Genomic DNA, 15,825 nt, shown 5'->3' on the forward strand with positions numbered 1-15,825 from the left:
GGCTTCTAGAGTTGATTATCCCAAGCATGGCGTCAGACCACACAAAGCATTTTCAGGTGATGCCACGTGGCCAGGGCCAGCAGGTTCGTGACCTGAGGTTGCTTTCCTCACGCTAACCAGGCAGTCATTCTGACCTTGTGTCTGTTCTAGACCCTGGTGGGCAGCAATGGGACCATTCTGACCACGATGCCTGTGATGATGGGACAAGAGAAGGTGCCCATTAAGCAAGTCCCTGGGGGAGTCAAGCAGCTCGAGCCTCCCAAGGAAGGAGAAAGGCGGACGACACACAACATCATTGAGAAGCGGTATCGCTCCTCCATCAACGACAAAATCATTGAGTTGAAGGACCTGGTCATGGGGACTGATGCCAAGGTGGGTGCCAAGCAGAATGATGTCTCATGCCCCGTCACCTTCCCTCTGTCTGTCTTTGCTCTGGGAATTTAGGGGAGACCCAGGCCCAAGCGAGTGAATGCAGGAATAGATAAGGGTGCTTTCTTATTAAAGCATCTTGGTGTTTTGAAATTCTATAAAGTATTAGCTGTTGGGAGTTGGTAGGGCAGTAGCTTGCCTGGACCTTTGACTCTGCTCTGCAGTGGTGGCTACTCACTGCCCCCCGACAACCACCGTGTCACAGGCTCCTGCTGCTCACTGATGGCCAAGTATAGGACCGTGTGCACCTCTAAGTCAGCTGATGGCATTTTTGGCAAATGTTTAATCATATTCGGGGGGGCTAGCAATATTTTAACCTTTTAGGGAGGAGATAAAATGTAGATTGGGTCTTTGACCAAGAAAAAATAAGAGGAAATTGATTTTTCATATATTTCTGGTGTTTCAATTAATGTATCTTTTGACTTTGGCATGTAGATTTTTAAATCTATTATCTGTTTATCTTTACCTCTATTTTCAAAGAAAATACAATTTTCTTGGTAGCCCTCAAATCTGAAAGGTACTGATACACCTTTATTTAAGATAACCATCCAACAGTGCTCTGGTTTTTTGTCGCTTATTTTCCTTAAAGTTTGTTTTGGTGCTAGGATTATTACAGGAAGTAAGAATAACAACTCATATTTAGTGCTACTATATGCCAGGCCAGAGGCTCAGCTCTTTACACATATTATCTCTTTTAACCCTCATAGCAAGCCTATGACTCATATATTGTCATTATCCCTATTTCACAGAGGAAGAAAAGAGAGGTTCAGAGATGCTGAGTAACTTGTCCTGGGTTCCACAGCTAGTTAGTGGAAGAATCAGGATCTGAACCCAGCAAGGACCTCCCACTCCAGAGCCTGAGCTCTGGGCCTCTGCTGCCCTCACTGTGCAGGCTGGTCTGATGCCGCTGTGTTTCTCACCCGTCTTCCTTCCCAGATGCACAAGTCTGGCGTTCTGAGGAAGGCCATTGACTACATCAAATACTTGCAGCAGGTCAATCATAAACTGCGCCAGGAGAACATGGTGCTGAAACTGGCAAATCAGAAGAACAGTGAGTGTGCTTGTTATAGGGGAAGTCCTGTACTGGGCACTGGGGCGGGTCTACGGGTGTGTGTCCAAGGCGCCGTCACGGGGGAAGCAGGAGCAGGGGCTGTGCATCCCTCCTAGCCCTGCCCTGACCCAGGCTGAGTGTTATAAAACGGACCGTTTGCCAGGTAAGGTTTTCTTCACAGAGCTCCTGAAGGGCATCGACTTGGGCAGCCTGGTGGACAATGACGTGGACCTGAAGATCGATGACTTTAATCAGAATGTCCTTCTAATGTCGCCTCCGGCCTCCGACTCAGGGTCCCAGGCCGGCTTCTCCCCCTACTCCATTGACTCAGAGCCAGGAAGCCCTCTATTGGATGATGCAAAGGTAATGAGCTTTTGAAATCCCCTGACCCTGGGAATCTCTCCCATCTCCCGTAAGTTAATAGTGGGGAGATTGCCGACAGAGGTCCAGGCCAGGTGTTCGGAGGCCTCGGGCTGGAGAAGAGCAAGAATCCTTTGAAATTAGGCACATACTAAAAACTAAAGAAAAAGAAGACTGACTCTATGTGGGGAGCCAGCCCTTGGTTTTATTGGTCTTTGCTGAAAGGGCCCATCAGAGAGGAATAAGGGCTGAATCTAGAACGGGGACACACAGCAGCTATCACGCGGAGCTAGGAGCTGCTGGAGGCGCCTCATTGCTTTCCTCGCCTGTAATGAGCCTGGCAAGACTGCTTTGTGAGGTTGTTCGGTTGGGTTAGGATGAAGCTGCCTCTGGGTCCTCTTCAGGAAATGATTACAATTTGCACTCTTAACAGATAACATTCCTGCCAAGGGCCTTTAATTGTGGAAGAAAGCCCATGGCAATTGTTGTTTAATGGAGTTAGTTAGAAGAGACTCAAGCCTGATGATTTTTCTAGGACCCTGTGGAGAGCACTGGGGTTTGTGCTTCATTTTGACACTGCCTGTTTCTGGCTTCAAAAGCACAAGTTTCCTCCTACTATAAGTTGTTGATCAGACTATTTATTGTAGCATCTGCTTAATTTTATTAAGGAAGCTCTATTTTTGAAATATTTTATAAGTGTGATTCTGTTTGGAAACACAAGTCCATATGACATATACCTTGAATTGGATAAGTGTCTGAATCATCAGAAGAAATTTTCAAGTGGCTTAAAAATGTTGAAAAGGAATGACGTGATATGTACACACTGGGAGTCGGGGGAGATCCGACTCCAGTCTGGTTCCCCAGGCCGGCAGAGTCTCTGCCTCCAGTTCTTCTGTAAAATGGGGAGAAAACAATGTTGTGGGTTTAGAATAGGTAAGCTTCTGAAAATAGGTTCATACTAAAGCCCTTATTCCTCGCTGATGGGTCGTTAATCAACTTGGAGGTATAATTTATATGTGATAAAATACACCTATTTTACTATATTGTACAATAAGTGTTTTAATAAATATGTACACTTATGTAACTCACAGTAATCATGATATAGAGGAAAGAACTGGAAGTATTTTTTCTAAGATCAGGTGGAAGACAAGAATGCCCAGAGAAATTCTCTGGTGGTCCAGTGGCTAGGACTCGACACTTTCACTGCCATTGACCCAGGTTTGATCCCTGGTCAATGAACTAAGATACCATAAGTCGCACTTCATGGCCCAAAAAAATACGACAAAGATGACCCCTCTTGCCACTTTATTCAACATAGAATTGGAAATCCTAAAAAGGAAGTTAAAAGGAATCCAAATTGAAAAGGAAGAAGTAAAACTGTCACTGTTTGCAGATGGCATGATACTATATATAGAAAATTCTAAAGATGCCACCAAAAAACTACTAGATTAATAAGTTTAGCAAGATTGCAGGATATAAAATTAATATACAGAAATTGGTTGCATTTCTATACTAACAAAGTACCAGAAAGAGAAATTAAGAAAATGATCTCATTTGCAGTTGCATTGAAAAGAATAACGTATCTAGGAATAAATCTGACTAAGTAGCTAAAAGACCTGTACTAAGAAAACTGTAAGACACTGATGATAGAAACCTAAAATGGTGATGGCCACAGATGGAACACTGTATCGTGCTCGTGGACTGGAAGAGTTAATACTGCTAAAATGACCATACTCCTCAAGACAGTCTGCAGATTCAGTGCAATCCCTGTCAAAATATCAATGACATTTTTCACAGAGCTAGTAAAAAAAATCCTAAAATTTATATGGCAACACACAGGACCCCAAGTAGCCAAAATAGTCTTGATAAAGAACAGTAGAGCTGGAGATAGCAGGTTCCCTGATTTCAGTAATGAAAACAGTAGGATATTGGCACAAAACAGACACATAGATTCATGGAACAGAATGAAAAGCCCAGAGGGCGCAAGCGGTTGAAAGATGGTAGGTGTTGGTTCAGCCTCCCAACTCCGGTCCAGTTGCCCAGCCCTGCTCCATGGCAAACCCTGAAGGGCTCCAGGTTTCCCCACCGCCGCCTTCTCCTTCATCTTCAGACACATCTTCAGCATCTTCCCCTGGCGCCCCGGGGGGTTTGGGCGGCCGGTTCCGAGCAGGAGCTGCGGCCAGCTGGTGGACCTGCTGGAAGAGGTGGAGCTGCAGATCGGAGACGCAGCATTTTCATTAACCAAACTTCTGCAAGCCACATCTGCAGTGTCAGCTCAAGTGGAAGAGCTTGCCTTCAAATGTACAGAAAATGCACGTTTCCTTAAAACATGGCGGGATCTCTTGAAAGAAGGCTATGATTCATTGAAGCCTGACAACTGATTTGACTGTGATAATGCATACCTCCTCATCTATGATGCTTGCACATGGAGACTGGATAATCGCATGGTTCTGGATACTGAAGATGAAATTTTTCTTGGTTTTCTTTATTTTGTGAAAACAGAATGCTGATGTTATTTTTGAGGCTGATTCATATTTGTTTATCTTTAAACACTTTCTTTTCTCTGAACTTTCAAAGAATCTTTCATGAAAGTTAATCAATAGATAATAATGCCAACAGTGTTACCAGTAGCAAACTAGGTGGACCATTATGCCCTTCTATTTGCAAGAAGATGCCAAGAATAGCAGAATTTGAAATTGAGCTTTATTTATGCCCCAAAGAAGGTAAACTGTCATGTTACCAATGTTAGATTTAGCTCCACTGGGCTAAGTTCCCTGGAACCAAGGATTATGTCTTAGTTACCTACATATTTCCAGCAACCTAAAACACTGTTACACAAGTCACTAAATGTTTGTTAAATGGGAGTTGACAGCATAATTAAAAGCTGCTTTTTCTTCTTGATTTTAGCATAAAGATGTTAGTTGTTTCTTGAAAAAGTATTTGAGTCAGAACCTCACTGACTTGAAGGAAAATGTTATCTTTTTTGTTTTTTTTTTAATAAGAATTTGAACTTTGATAACAACTTTTTAAAATATATGATAAATATTTTTCGTCCCTCTGTGATGCTTTTCAAAAAAACTTTTACTGAAGCCTTTCTTGAAAAAATACATATTTTTTCAAAAAAAAAGAATAAAAAAATTTTAAAAAAGAATAAAAAGCCCAGAAATAAACCTACTTATGTGTTGAGTAAATCTGTGACAAAAGAGGCGAGGATATACAAAGCGGGGGAATGACAGCTTCATTAGTAAGTGCTTCTGGGAAAACAGGACAGCTCCATGCAAGAGAATCAGATGTACTACTTTCTCACACCATCTACAAAAATAAACTCAGAACAGATTAAGGACTTAAATGTAAGACCTGAAACCATAAAACTCCTAGAAGAAAACAGGCAGTATGCTCTTTGTTACCCGTCTCAGCAATATTTTTTTGAGTATGTCTCCTCAGGCAAGGGAAACAAAAGCAAAAATAAACAAATGGGACTACAGCAAACTAAAAAGCTTTTGCAGCAAAAGAAACTTATCAGCAAACTAAAAGGGCCACCTACTGAATGGAAGATGGTGTTTGTCTGATAAGGGGTTAATATCCAAAATATGCAAAGCCTTGTAGGATTCAACATCGGAAGAATACACAATTAAAAAATGGACCTAGGACACGACCATTTTTCCAGAGAAGACATACAAATGTCCAACAGGCACATGAAAAGGTGTTCAACATCAGTAATCATCAGGGAAATGCAAATCAGAACCATGGTGAGATACCACCTCACACCTGTCAGAGTGGCTATTATCAAAAAGACAACAAATAACAAGTGTTGGTGAGAATGTGGAGAAGAGAACCCTAGTGCACTGTTGGTGGGAATGTAAACTGGTGCAGCCACTATCGAAAGCTTCCCTGGTGGCTCAGACAGTGAGAATCTGCCCACAGTGCGGGAGACCCGGGTTCATCCCCTGGAGCAGGAAGTGGCAACCCCCTCCAGTGTTCTTGCCTGGAGAACCCCATGGACGGGGGAGCCTGAGGGGCTATAGTCCACGGGGCTGAAAAGAGTGGGACACGACTGAGTGAGTAACACAGACAGTATGGAAAGCAGCATGGAGGGAGGTTCCTGAAAAAAGGTTTAAAGTAGAACTACCACCCAGTTCAGCAGTTCGCCTTCTGGGTGTTTTCTGAAGAAAACAGAAATGCCAATTTGAAAAGATACATGTACCCTTGTGTTTATTACAGCCTTGTTCACAATAGTCAAGGTATGGAAGCTACCTGCTGCTGCTGCTCCTAAGTCGCTTCAGTCGTGTCCGACTCTGTGTGACCCCATAGACGGCAGCCCACCAGGCTCCGCCGTCCCTGGAATTCTCCAGGCAAGAATACTGGAGTGGGTTGCCATTTCCCCCTCCAGTGCATGAAAGTGAAAAGTGAAAGTAAAGTCGCCCAGTCGTGTCCGACTCTTAGCAACCCCATGGACTGCAGCCCACCAGGCTCCTCTGTCCATGGGATTTTCCAGGCAAGAGTACTGGAGTAGGGTGCCATTGCCTTCTCCGATGGAAGCCACCTAAGTGCCTATAAATAGATGAATGGGTAAAGAAGATGTGGTGTATATGCAGTGAAATATTAGCCATTAAAAAGAATGAAATCTTACCATTTGCGACACTGTAGATGGACCTGGAGGGTATTATACTAAAGTGAAATTAGTCAGAGAATGACACGTGTTGGCGAGGATGTGGAGAAAAGGGAACCCTCACCCAGCTGTTGTGGGAATGGCACTTGGTGCAGCCACTATGGAAAGTAGTATGGAGGTTCCTCAAAAAGTTTAAAAGAGAACTACCATCCAATTCAGCTGTTCCACTTCTGGCTATTTTTCTGAAGTAAAAAGCCATAAAAATGAATGAAATTTTGTGACAACCCGTATGATTCTAGAGGCTATTATGCTAAATGAAATGAGTCAGACAGAGAAAGCTAACCACACATGATTTCACTTACCAGTTCAGTTCAGTCGCTCAGTCATGTCCAACTCTTTGTGACCCCATGAATCGCAGCACGCCAGGCCTCCCTGTCCATCACCAACTCCCGGAGTCTACCAAAACCCATGTCCATTGGGTCAGTGATGCCATCCAACCATCTCATCCTCTGTCGTCCCCTTCTCCTGCCCCTAATCCCTCCCAGCATCAGAGTCTTTTCCAGTGAGTCAGCTCTTCACATGAGGTGGCCAAAGTATTGGAGTTTCAGCTTCAACATCAGTCCTTCCAGTGAACACCCAGGACCGATTTCCTTTAGGATGGACTGGTTGGATCTCCTTGCAGTCCAATGGACTCTCAAGAGTCTTCTTCAACACCACAGTTCAAAAGCATCAATTCTTCAGTGCTCAGCTTTCTTTACAGTCCAACTCTCACATCCATACATGACTACTAGAAAAACCATAGCCTTGACTAGACGGACCTTTGTTGACAAAGTAATGTCTCTGCTTTTAAATATCCTGTCTAGGTTGGTCATAACTTTCCTTCCAAGGAGTAAGCATCTTTTAATTTCATGGCTGCAGTCACCATCTGCAGTGATTTTGGAGCCCCCAAAAATAAAGTCAGCCACTGTTTCCACTGTTTCCCCATCTATTTGCCATGAAGTGATGGGACCGGATGCCATAATCTTAGTTTTCTGAATGTTGAGCTTTAAGCCAACTTTTTCATTCTCCTCCTTCACTTTCTTCAAGAGGCTTTTTAGTTCCTCTTCACTTTCTGCGTTAAGGGTGGTGTCATCTGCATATCTGAGGTTATTGATATTTCTCCCGGCAATCTTGATTCCAGATTGTGCTTCTTCCAGCCCAGCATTTCTCATGATATACTCTGCATACAAGTTAAATAAGCAGGGTGACAATATACAGCCTTGACGTACTCCTTTTCCTATTCGGAACAAGTCTGTTGTTCCATGTCCAGTTCTAACTGTTGCTTCCTGACTTGCATACAGGTTTCTCAAGAGGCAGGTCAGATGGTCTGGTATTCCAATCTCTTTAAGAATTTCACTTATATGTGGAATCTTAAAAAAAAAAAGTGTACAAAACAGATGCAGATGCTTAGATAAAGATAACAAATGGGTAATTGCCAGAGGGGAGGGTTTGGGATGGTTAGTGAAATAAGAGGGGGAGACTTAGAGATACAGACTTCCAGATAAAAAAATAAATGAGTCAGAGGGAAGAGCTTTACAACATGGGGAAAATAGTCAGTACTGTTGTGATAATTTTATCTGGTGACAGATGGCAGCTAGATTTATTGTAGAGATAGTGTCATATATGAAAATAATCCAGGCGCTGTGTTGTGCACCTGGAGCCAACATAGTGTTTGTAGGTCAATTATACTGTAATTTAAAAATAGCAATAAATGAATAAATCCTTTCTAGTTTTAAAAAAAATGATACAGAACATATTTATCTCCCCTGAACATACACTTTTGCAGGAAGTTCCCCCATGCCTCTCCAGGCTCAGACTTCTGGTTTTGCCTTAATTGCTTTAGATCAGCTTGCCTATTGTGGAATTACACAGAAGCAGAATCCTTCAGGGTATTCTCTTTTGTGCCAGAGCACTTTGGTAACAGCAGGGCCCCTCTACCTCCGAGCTTTAGAGCGTGTTCTCCTAGGTGGCAAGGGGGCGAGGGCCCCCATGTCTGAGCAGCAGTGGGAGAGGCGTGAACCTCTTAGTTCCCTCCTGAGTTTATTCCCATCCAGCTTCATGGTCTTGAATTTAAATCTCAAAGTCTCGTTTCTAATATGTAGAAAGTAAAATGCTATAGAAACTCACATAAGTCTTCCTTCTCACCTTGCGGCCCCCTGTTTTGAAGGTCAAAGATGAGCCAGACTCTCCTCCGGTCGCGCTGGGCATGGTGGACCGCTCTCGCATCCTGCTGTGTGTCCTCACCTTCCTCTGCCTCTCCTTTAACCCCCTGACTGCTCTGCTGCAGTGGGGGGGGACCCATGACACAGACCAGCACCCGCACTCAGGCCCTGGCCGCAGCATGCTGTCGCTCGAGTCAGGTAGGTGGAGGGCGCCTCGTGCCACCTGGGCACGAGTCGGCTGCTGTGGCAGGAGAAGGCCTTGCCCGCAACCTGCTTGGCATGTCACCAGGTCCCAAAGGGCTTTCGCAGTGGGCCCCCACCTGCTTGCTTCTGATAGCGACCAGAATCAGTTGCATGTACCAGTAACAGGGCCGACCTAAGTTCAGTCAGAAATAGCAAAGCAAAAATCAGGACCCTGCTCAGCTGTAATTGGGGGTTTGGGATGTGCCTGTTTGGAGGAGGATGTGGTCTTAATGCCTGAGTCATTAAACCAGCTGCCGAGCCCTGCCTTGGCCAACAAAGATTTGTGTGGCATTCTGCCCCATGGTGACAAGGGCTCCAGGGCTCCTATTGAGGCTGTGGAATTGTCCCAGATTTTCTACAGTGTGGATTAATTGCATGTATTTATTCATGCCCTAAGCACTTAGACATTGTTACTAAATGAAACAATCACATTTGTTTCAAACATGAGGGAGGAGGCTGCTTCCTGTCACACTGAAGGGTTGGTCAGGTGCCCTGCAGTCCCCCAAGGGCTGCCCTCGGAGGGGTGGGCCCTCCCTCATGGGCTCAGCTGAGACACCTCCGTAGGCTCCAGGGGCTGGCTTGACTGGATGATGCCTACGCTCCTCCTGTGGCTGGTGAACGGCGTGATAGTGCTGAGCGTCTTTGTGAAGCTGCTGGTTCACGGGGAGCCGGTGATCCGGCCACACTCACGCTCCTCAGTCACCTTCTGGAGACACCGGAAGCAGGCAGACCTGGACCTCGCCCGGGTGAGTCTGCACACGGGCTCAGAGACCATCATGCTCAGAGCGTGGGCCGCCTCTGTCCCTCTTCTTCAGGGTCCTCTCTTCTTAAAGGCACAGGAAAGAAGGTTCAGCTGTCATACCCAATGCATGACGGGAAAGGAGAAGAGCGTTGACCCCCGTTTCCCCAGTGTGGCCTCCAGGAATGAGAAAGACACAGACAGGGCCTTCAGCACAGGGCAGCAGACTGTCCACTGGGCCCTCTCAGCTTGGCAGAGACCTGGTCAGATCCTCGGTCAGAATAGTTTCACTGCATGTTTGTCTAAAACTGTGGTTCTCAAACTTCAGGTTCATCAGGACCACCCTGAGGGCCCATCCCAGAGGTTCTGAGTTGGTAGAGGGAAAGGGGTGGGATGGAAAACCAGTAATTCACATTTCTAACAAGATCCCAGGGCCTGATGATGCTCCTGGTCTCTGGGAACCACACTTTGAGAACCTAAAAGCCTAAAAGATCACATGGTTCATCGTCTCCACCCATGTTATCGTCTTATGTATGAGAGGTACCGTGGGAAATTCTGGATAGAATATTTGCTTAAAGATAGAACGTGGTACAATCCCAGCTTAGCAAAAAGGCTGGGAGAAAGTGTATCAGAATGGCAACAGTCATTCTAGGGGAGAAGATTCCAGGTGATTTCTTTGTACTTTTCTGTAGCTTTCTGAGTTTTCCCAGATTTTTCTTCACTAAGCATGCATTACTCTGATAACCTGGAGGGCTGAAGAGCAAGTAAGAGTTTGCACTAAAGCAAAACTAAAAGGCCACCCCAAGGCCGGCGAATGTGATACCTTCTTGCTTCCTGCCAGGGGGACTTTGCGGCTGCCGCAGCCAACCTACAAACCTGCCTGTCGGTGCTGGGCCGGGCCCTGCCCACTTCCCGCCTGGACCTGGCCTGCAGCCTCTCGTGGAATGTGATCCGCTACAGCCTGCAGAAGCTGCGCCTGGTGCGCTGGCTGCTCAAGAAGGTCTTCCAGCATCGGCGGGCCGCCCCAGCCACTGCTGCAGGCTTCGAGGAGGAAGCAAAGACCAGCGCCCGTGATGCAGCCCTGGCCTACCACAGGCTGCACCAGCTGCACATCACAGGTGAGGGCTGGCCGCCGCGGCCCGGCCTGCCTCACAGTGCCCTGTGCCATCACCCCACCCAGCTTCAGTTTGCCAGTTTTCTGCCTCAGGTGAACAAAGTCCCCTTTACAACGCTCATCAAGGATGGTTAGACCAACTGTCCACCCATGGCCATGGCTCTGAAGATTGCAGTTCATCATTACGTGTGCATAGTTGCTCAGTCATGTCCTACTTTTAGCGACCCATGGACTGTAGCCCACCAGGCTCCTCTGTCCATGGAATTCTCCAGGGAAGAATACTGGAGTGGGTTGCCATACCCTCCTCCAGAGAATCTTCCCGACCCTGGGATCGAACCCAGATCTCCCGCATTACAGGCAGATTTTTTTAACTATCTGAGCCACCGGGGAAGTCTTTCGTCATTATAAGACACGTGTTTTTTTCACTTTAATATCTCTGCACCAGGCTGTGTCCTCTACATATTGAGTGTCATGGTTGAGTTGGCAGTGCTTTTTCCTTGGTGGTGCTTAAGTTAATGGAGAAACTTAAAATTGATGGCATCTTAGAATCAGTGAAACATGATCCTTTATTTCATTCCACAAATTCCTGCTCTAATAGAGAAGCAGATTGGTCAGCAGGTGAATTACAGTTCAGTGTGGTTTTGGGGTCACAGCTGGGTTTTTGGGTTTCAGCTGGGAGGGAGGGGTCCATGTCGGGCAGGGCCCTAAAAGGCTTCATGTCAAGTCTCAGCTTTGTGTGCAAGGAGGCGTTTGAGTTCACTGGCTCTGCTGAGGGGATGTGCCTTCCAGGCTGAGGGATGTGTTCCCAAGGAGGAGCCCCCCCCGCCTGGTGGTGTCCCCAGGCAGGCTGTGTGAGGGGAAGGTGACAGGAGCCAGTGCAGTGGGGGTGATGATGTCATCAGGCCTGTGCCCTGAAGCCAAGAAGATTGACTCCGATGGAGAGGCTGCCTTTGGGAGGCCCTGTCGGAGCGGGTGCAGGTGCTGAGAAGACAGACAGAGAGGAAGGAGCAGGTGGTTGACAGGCCTTGGGGACTCATTGCATGGGAAGGGTAAGGAAAATTGGGTAAGGGGCTTCCCTGGTTTCTTGCTTGAGAGTTGGGGTGAATTGTGTTGCCACCAGCAAAGGCGGGGAGAACAGGAGACACACAGCTTTCTAGGGAGGAGGTGAGACATCCAGCTCAGGACCCTTGCCCATGAGAAACTGAGGAGGGCTATTCAGTGGTGGGGGCTGCGCCGGATCTGTCATCCACGGCATGGAGCTAGGTCTCTGGTCTGCGGATGAGGATAAAAGCCATGGGCGCTGATGAGAGGGCTTGTGATGAAAGGGCCCCTCCAGGGCATGTGGGAGGAGACCCACACAGAAAGGACAGGGCAGGGACAAGGAATGGGGCAGAGGCTGACCTGAGAGGTGGTCAGGCAGGAGAGGCCGAGAGGCTTGGTGTGGGGGGAGGAAAGAGTTTAAGAAGGGAGTTTGCTGCTGGGATGTGGGTAAGACGAGGGCAGAGAGCAGCCATGGGCGCAGCAACAGGAAGGTCATAGGAGGCCTGGTGGCTGGGGGAGCTTTGCCCAGGGGTGGGGCGCTCCCAGGCCCTGGGGGGATGGAGATGAGACTCTGGGGCAGCTGTGGGGCTGGAACACCTGCGGCCTTGTAGAGCTCTCGCAGCGGGGCCCCATGTGCAGACCTTCCCTGCTTCCCCGTCCATCCTGAGTCCCTGGGGATGGAACAGGCTCCATCCAGGTCTCTGATCTGGAAGCTGCATCTGTTCGGGAGAGTTCCAGCTGGGATGGTTCACACTGCTCATCCCCCACACTCACCCAGCACTTGGTGGGCCTGGCCCTGAGCAGGGCCCCGAGAGGACAGTGACCGAGAGGCGACATGGTCCCCACGCTGCCCTCCACCTGCCTTCCCCACAAAGGAGAAAGCCCAGTTGGTGGTGCCTCCTGGGAAGACCAATACCTAAACATCTGTGCCAAATGAAGTTGGGCCTGATATGAGACCAGAGAGGCTGGGCAGGGTCAGGAGGCCTGGCTGGCCACCCCACAAGGGACAACCTCCCCCCGCCTCAAAAAAACAAGGCAACTGCTTGTGCTGGCCACCTCACCTCACTGTAGCGAGGACCAAGGCAGGTGGCAGTGTGAGAGCCTCGGAGCCTTTGTCGTGCCCTGGGGTCCGGTCCCCGAAGAGCCGTGTGGCCCTCACAGGAGGGTGCAGTAAGCCTTTCCTGGCCGTCCACCTCCTTGCCAAGATGTGTCTGGCCATCACGGCTCACTTTTGTGTAACTTCCTTCCCTCGAAAGGGTATGGCTTATAGACTGTGGGGTCTTGTTAAAGCAAGATAAATTCAGATCAGTTTTTATTTTTTTAACCTTTCTTGCACCATTTGGAAACACGGGACTGTGTTAGCAGAACACGGCCATGCTGTTGACACCATTTGGGAAAATGCTGCAGCTCACCCCCCTGAGTCCTGTCCACCAACCTGCAGTCCTGACCACTTCCATTACCCAGGGCTGGGGCCGCGGGCCAGGCTTTGGACCTATACTTTCTCTTGTCCTCAACCACCTGTGAAGTAGAAGGGAGCAGAGAGCTACTGGGTGTCAGGGCTGGTGCCCCATCCAGGGCTGTCTGATCACAAAGTCCACCAGCTTCCCCGCCGTGGTCCTGCTCTTGCTCTGACGGTGCTGGAGGAGGCAGGAGAAAGTGTGGGTTGAGGGCCTCTTGTCAACATTCATCATCCCATTTCTGCCACCGTAGGCAAACTTCCCATGGGATCCGCCTGTTCCGATGTACACATGGCCTTGTGCGCAGTGAACCTGGCTGAATGTGCCGAGGAGAAGATCCCTCCAAGCATGCTGGTGGAGATCCACCTGACCGCCGCCATGGGGCTCAAGACCAGGTGTGGAGGCAAGCTGGGCTTCCTGGCGGTGAGTGTCCTTCACTTCTCTCCCCTGGACCTTCTCAGAGAGCCCTTCCCAGCCAAGTGAGTGAGTGAAAGTCGTTCATTCGTGTCCAACTCTGCAACCCCATGGACTGTAACCCGCCAGGATCCTCTCTCCATGGAATTCTTCAGGCAAGAATTCTGGAGTGGGTTGCCATTCTCTTCTCCAGGGGATCTTCCGGACCCAGGGATTGATCCCTCATCTCAAAGAATTGCAGGCGGATTCTTTACTGTCTGAGCCACCAGGGAAGCCCTTCCCAGCCAGGAGCCAAGATGTAAAAATGGGTGTGGGCCCTGCCCTCAGATGCTGACCACCTTGAGGGGTAGATGTCCACTCAGTGGGTCATTCCACAAATACTTGGCAGTAAATCAAACAGACAAGAATTCCTCCCCCCGAGCCATTTTAAACAGAACAAGGCATTTTAGTACCCTGAGGTATTGCTTCCGTGATAAGAGTGACCTTGTATTTGAGAGGGTATTGTGTGACTCTTCTGCTTAGAATCTGCTGGTTGTGTCTCCTGGTTCTGTTGTTAACTGAGAAGGCCTTCTGTTTGGTACCTTGTGTTGATCACAGCTCTGTGGGTCTAGAAGTGGAAAACATTGTATCTCTTGTGAGGGGCTCGCGTCAGACTCCGGGCAGAGACCGTGGTTTCCTCCACTGTGCCTGGCACAGGGCCAGCCTTGCGAACTCACAACTGGATAATTCACAGACTGTGTTGCCAACTCGTTCACAGCCTCTGCTGACCTCAGGCTTTCTCTTCCTCCGGCAGACACAGGCATGTCTTATTCAGTGTGAGCTTTGGGTTGGCTACCCATCTTATCAGCTGTGTTCAGCATAGAATGATCTTATCCCCCCACCTGTGTCCATATCTCATTAATAGCACTGATGCACTGAGAATGAGCAGGAACGTGCCCTGTGCTGACACTGATGTGCTTCAAGTGTGTCACCGTAATCTGACAGAGGGCACGGGAGAGGAAGACCGTGTTTCTAAGACCCAAATAAGAGGTTCATTCACCAAAGGTTACTGAGGCCAGGCAGTCCCTGGGGAGGACGTGCAGTGGCGAGCAGGACCTTCACCCTGCCAGGGTGGCTCACAGTCGGACAGGAACCCAGACCAGGCCCAGGCCTTGGGGGCAGCAGGATGAGGTGGGATCTGGATGGCTGCCCAGAGAGCATGCTGGGCTCCCAACCCCATCTTAGAGGAAGTCAAGGTGGACTGTCTGGGCTGGGAGCAGTCCTAGTGCCGGGACCAGAGTCATCCCATTTGTCACTTCTCTGCCCCCCCCAAAAGTTTTCAAGGCATAATCAAAATACAACATACACACAGAAAAATCTGTCCATTTTAACTTAGCAACTTGATAAATTTTCACACAGTGAACTTACCCACATAACAGCCACCCAGATCAAGAAGTTATGTGTTCCCATCACCCCCAGGCCTCCAGCAGGCCTTCGCCCATGCTGCCCCCCACAGAGGTGACCATTGTTCTGAATTCCATCACGATAGTTTAACCTCCCTGCTGTTTGTTGTTCCTGGAAGCTTTTTATTAAAGTACAATATGCCTGTAGAAAAGTATGCAAATTATAAATACACAGGTCAGTGACTTCCCAAAATGAATACACGCTTATAACCAACAGACAGATCTAGAAACAGAACATGACCCAGACCCCGGAAGCCTCCCTTGGGGCCCTTGCCATCAGCAAACTGCAACTCCCCACCCCAAGCCCCCCAGCCAGGTAAGCACCACCCCGATGACCTCAGATGTTTGCACCTCTAGGCTCCGCATGAGGAGAGCCACACGTGTGTCCTGTAGCTCGCCGCCCTTTTCCGCTCGGTGCCGTGTGTAAGGCTCATTGACGTCGCGCGCGCTTACAGAGTGCCCGTTTTCATCACTTCATGGCGGTCCACTGTATGACCAGACACTTCCCAGTGGACTGGGGGTTGTTTCCTGTTTTGGTTACTGTGAATAGTGCTGCTATGAACATTCCTGTTCATCTCTCAGTGGACGTGTGCCTGCATCTCTGGTCTGGCGCTGCTAGCTCAGAGGTTTTCATATGCTTAGCTTCAGTATCCACAGCCTGGCGGTTTTCCAAAGTGGATGAACCAGTTGTCACTTCACCAGCAGTGTAGAGAGTTTCAGTTCTG

At 48.3% G+C, this 15,825-nt stretch overlaps 1 protein-coding gene and 1 pseudogene across 1 annotated transcript in view; both read left to right on the plus strand.

Annotated features, from left to right (window-relative positions):
• Window positions 1-15,825, plus strand: part of SREBF2 (sterol regulatory element binding transcription factor 2) — a 60,647-nt gene that overhangs the window by 28,895 nt on the left and 15,927 nt on the right. Inside the window, exons 5-11 of the mRNA XM_055394260.2 lie at window positions 151-372; window positions 1,366-1,480; window positions 1,662-1,843; window positions 8,656-8,848; window positions 9,458-9,639; window positions 10,474-10,750; window positions 13,498-13,667. Of these exons, the coding sequence (XP_055250235.1) occupies window positions 151-372; window positions 1,366-1,480; window positions 1,662-1,843; window positions 8,656-8,848; window positions 9,458-9,639; window positions 10,474-10,750; window positions 13,498-13,667 (1,341 nt within the window). The remainder of the gene's footprint in view (window positions 1-150; window positions 373-1,365; window positions 1,481-1,661; window positions 1,844-8,655; window positions 8,849-9,457; window positions 9,640-10,473; window positions 10,751-13,497; window positions 13,668-15,825) is intronic.
• On the plus strand, window positions 1,855-8,632 carry LOC148777741 (uncharacterized protein C4orf46 homolog pseudogene; annotated as a pseudogene).

Source organism: Moschus berezovskii, chromosome 6 (assembly GCF_049115385.1).
Source record: "Moschus berezovskii isolate FMDL1 chromosome 6, NW_MosBer_1.0, whole genome shotgun sequence".
NCBI lineage: Eukaryota > Metazoa > Chordata > Mammalia > Artiodactyla > Moschidae > Moschus > Moschus berezovskii.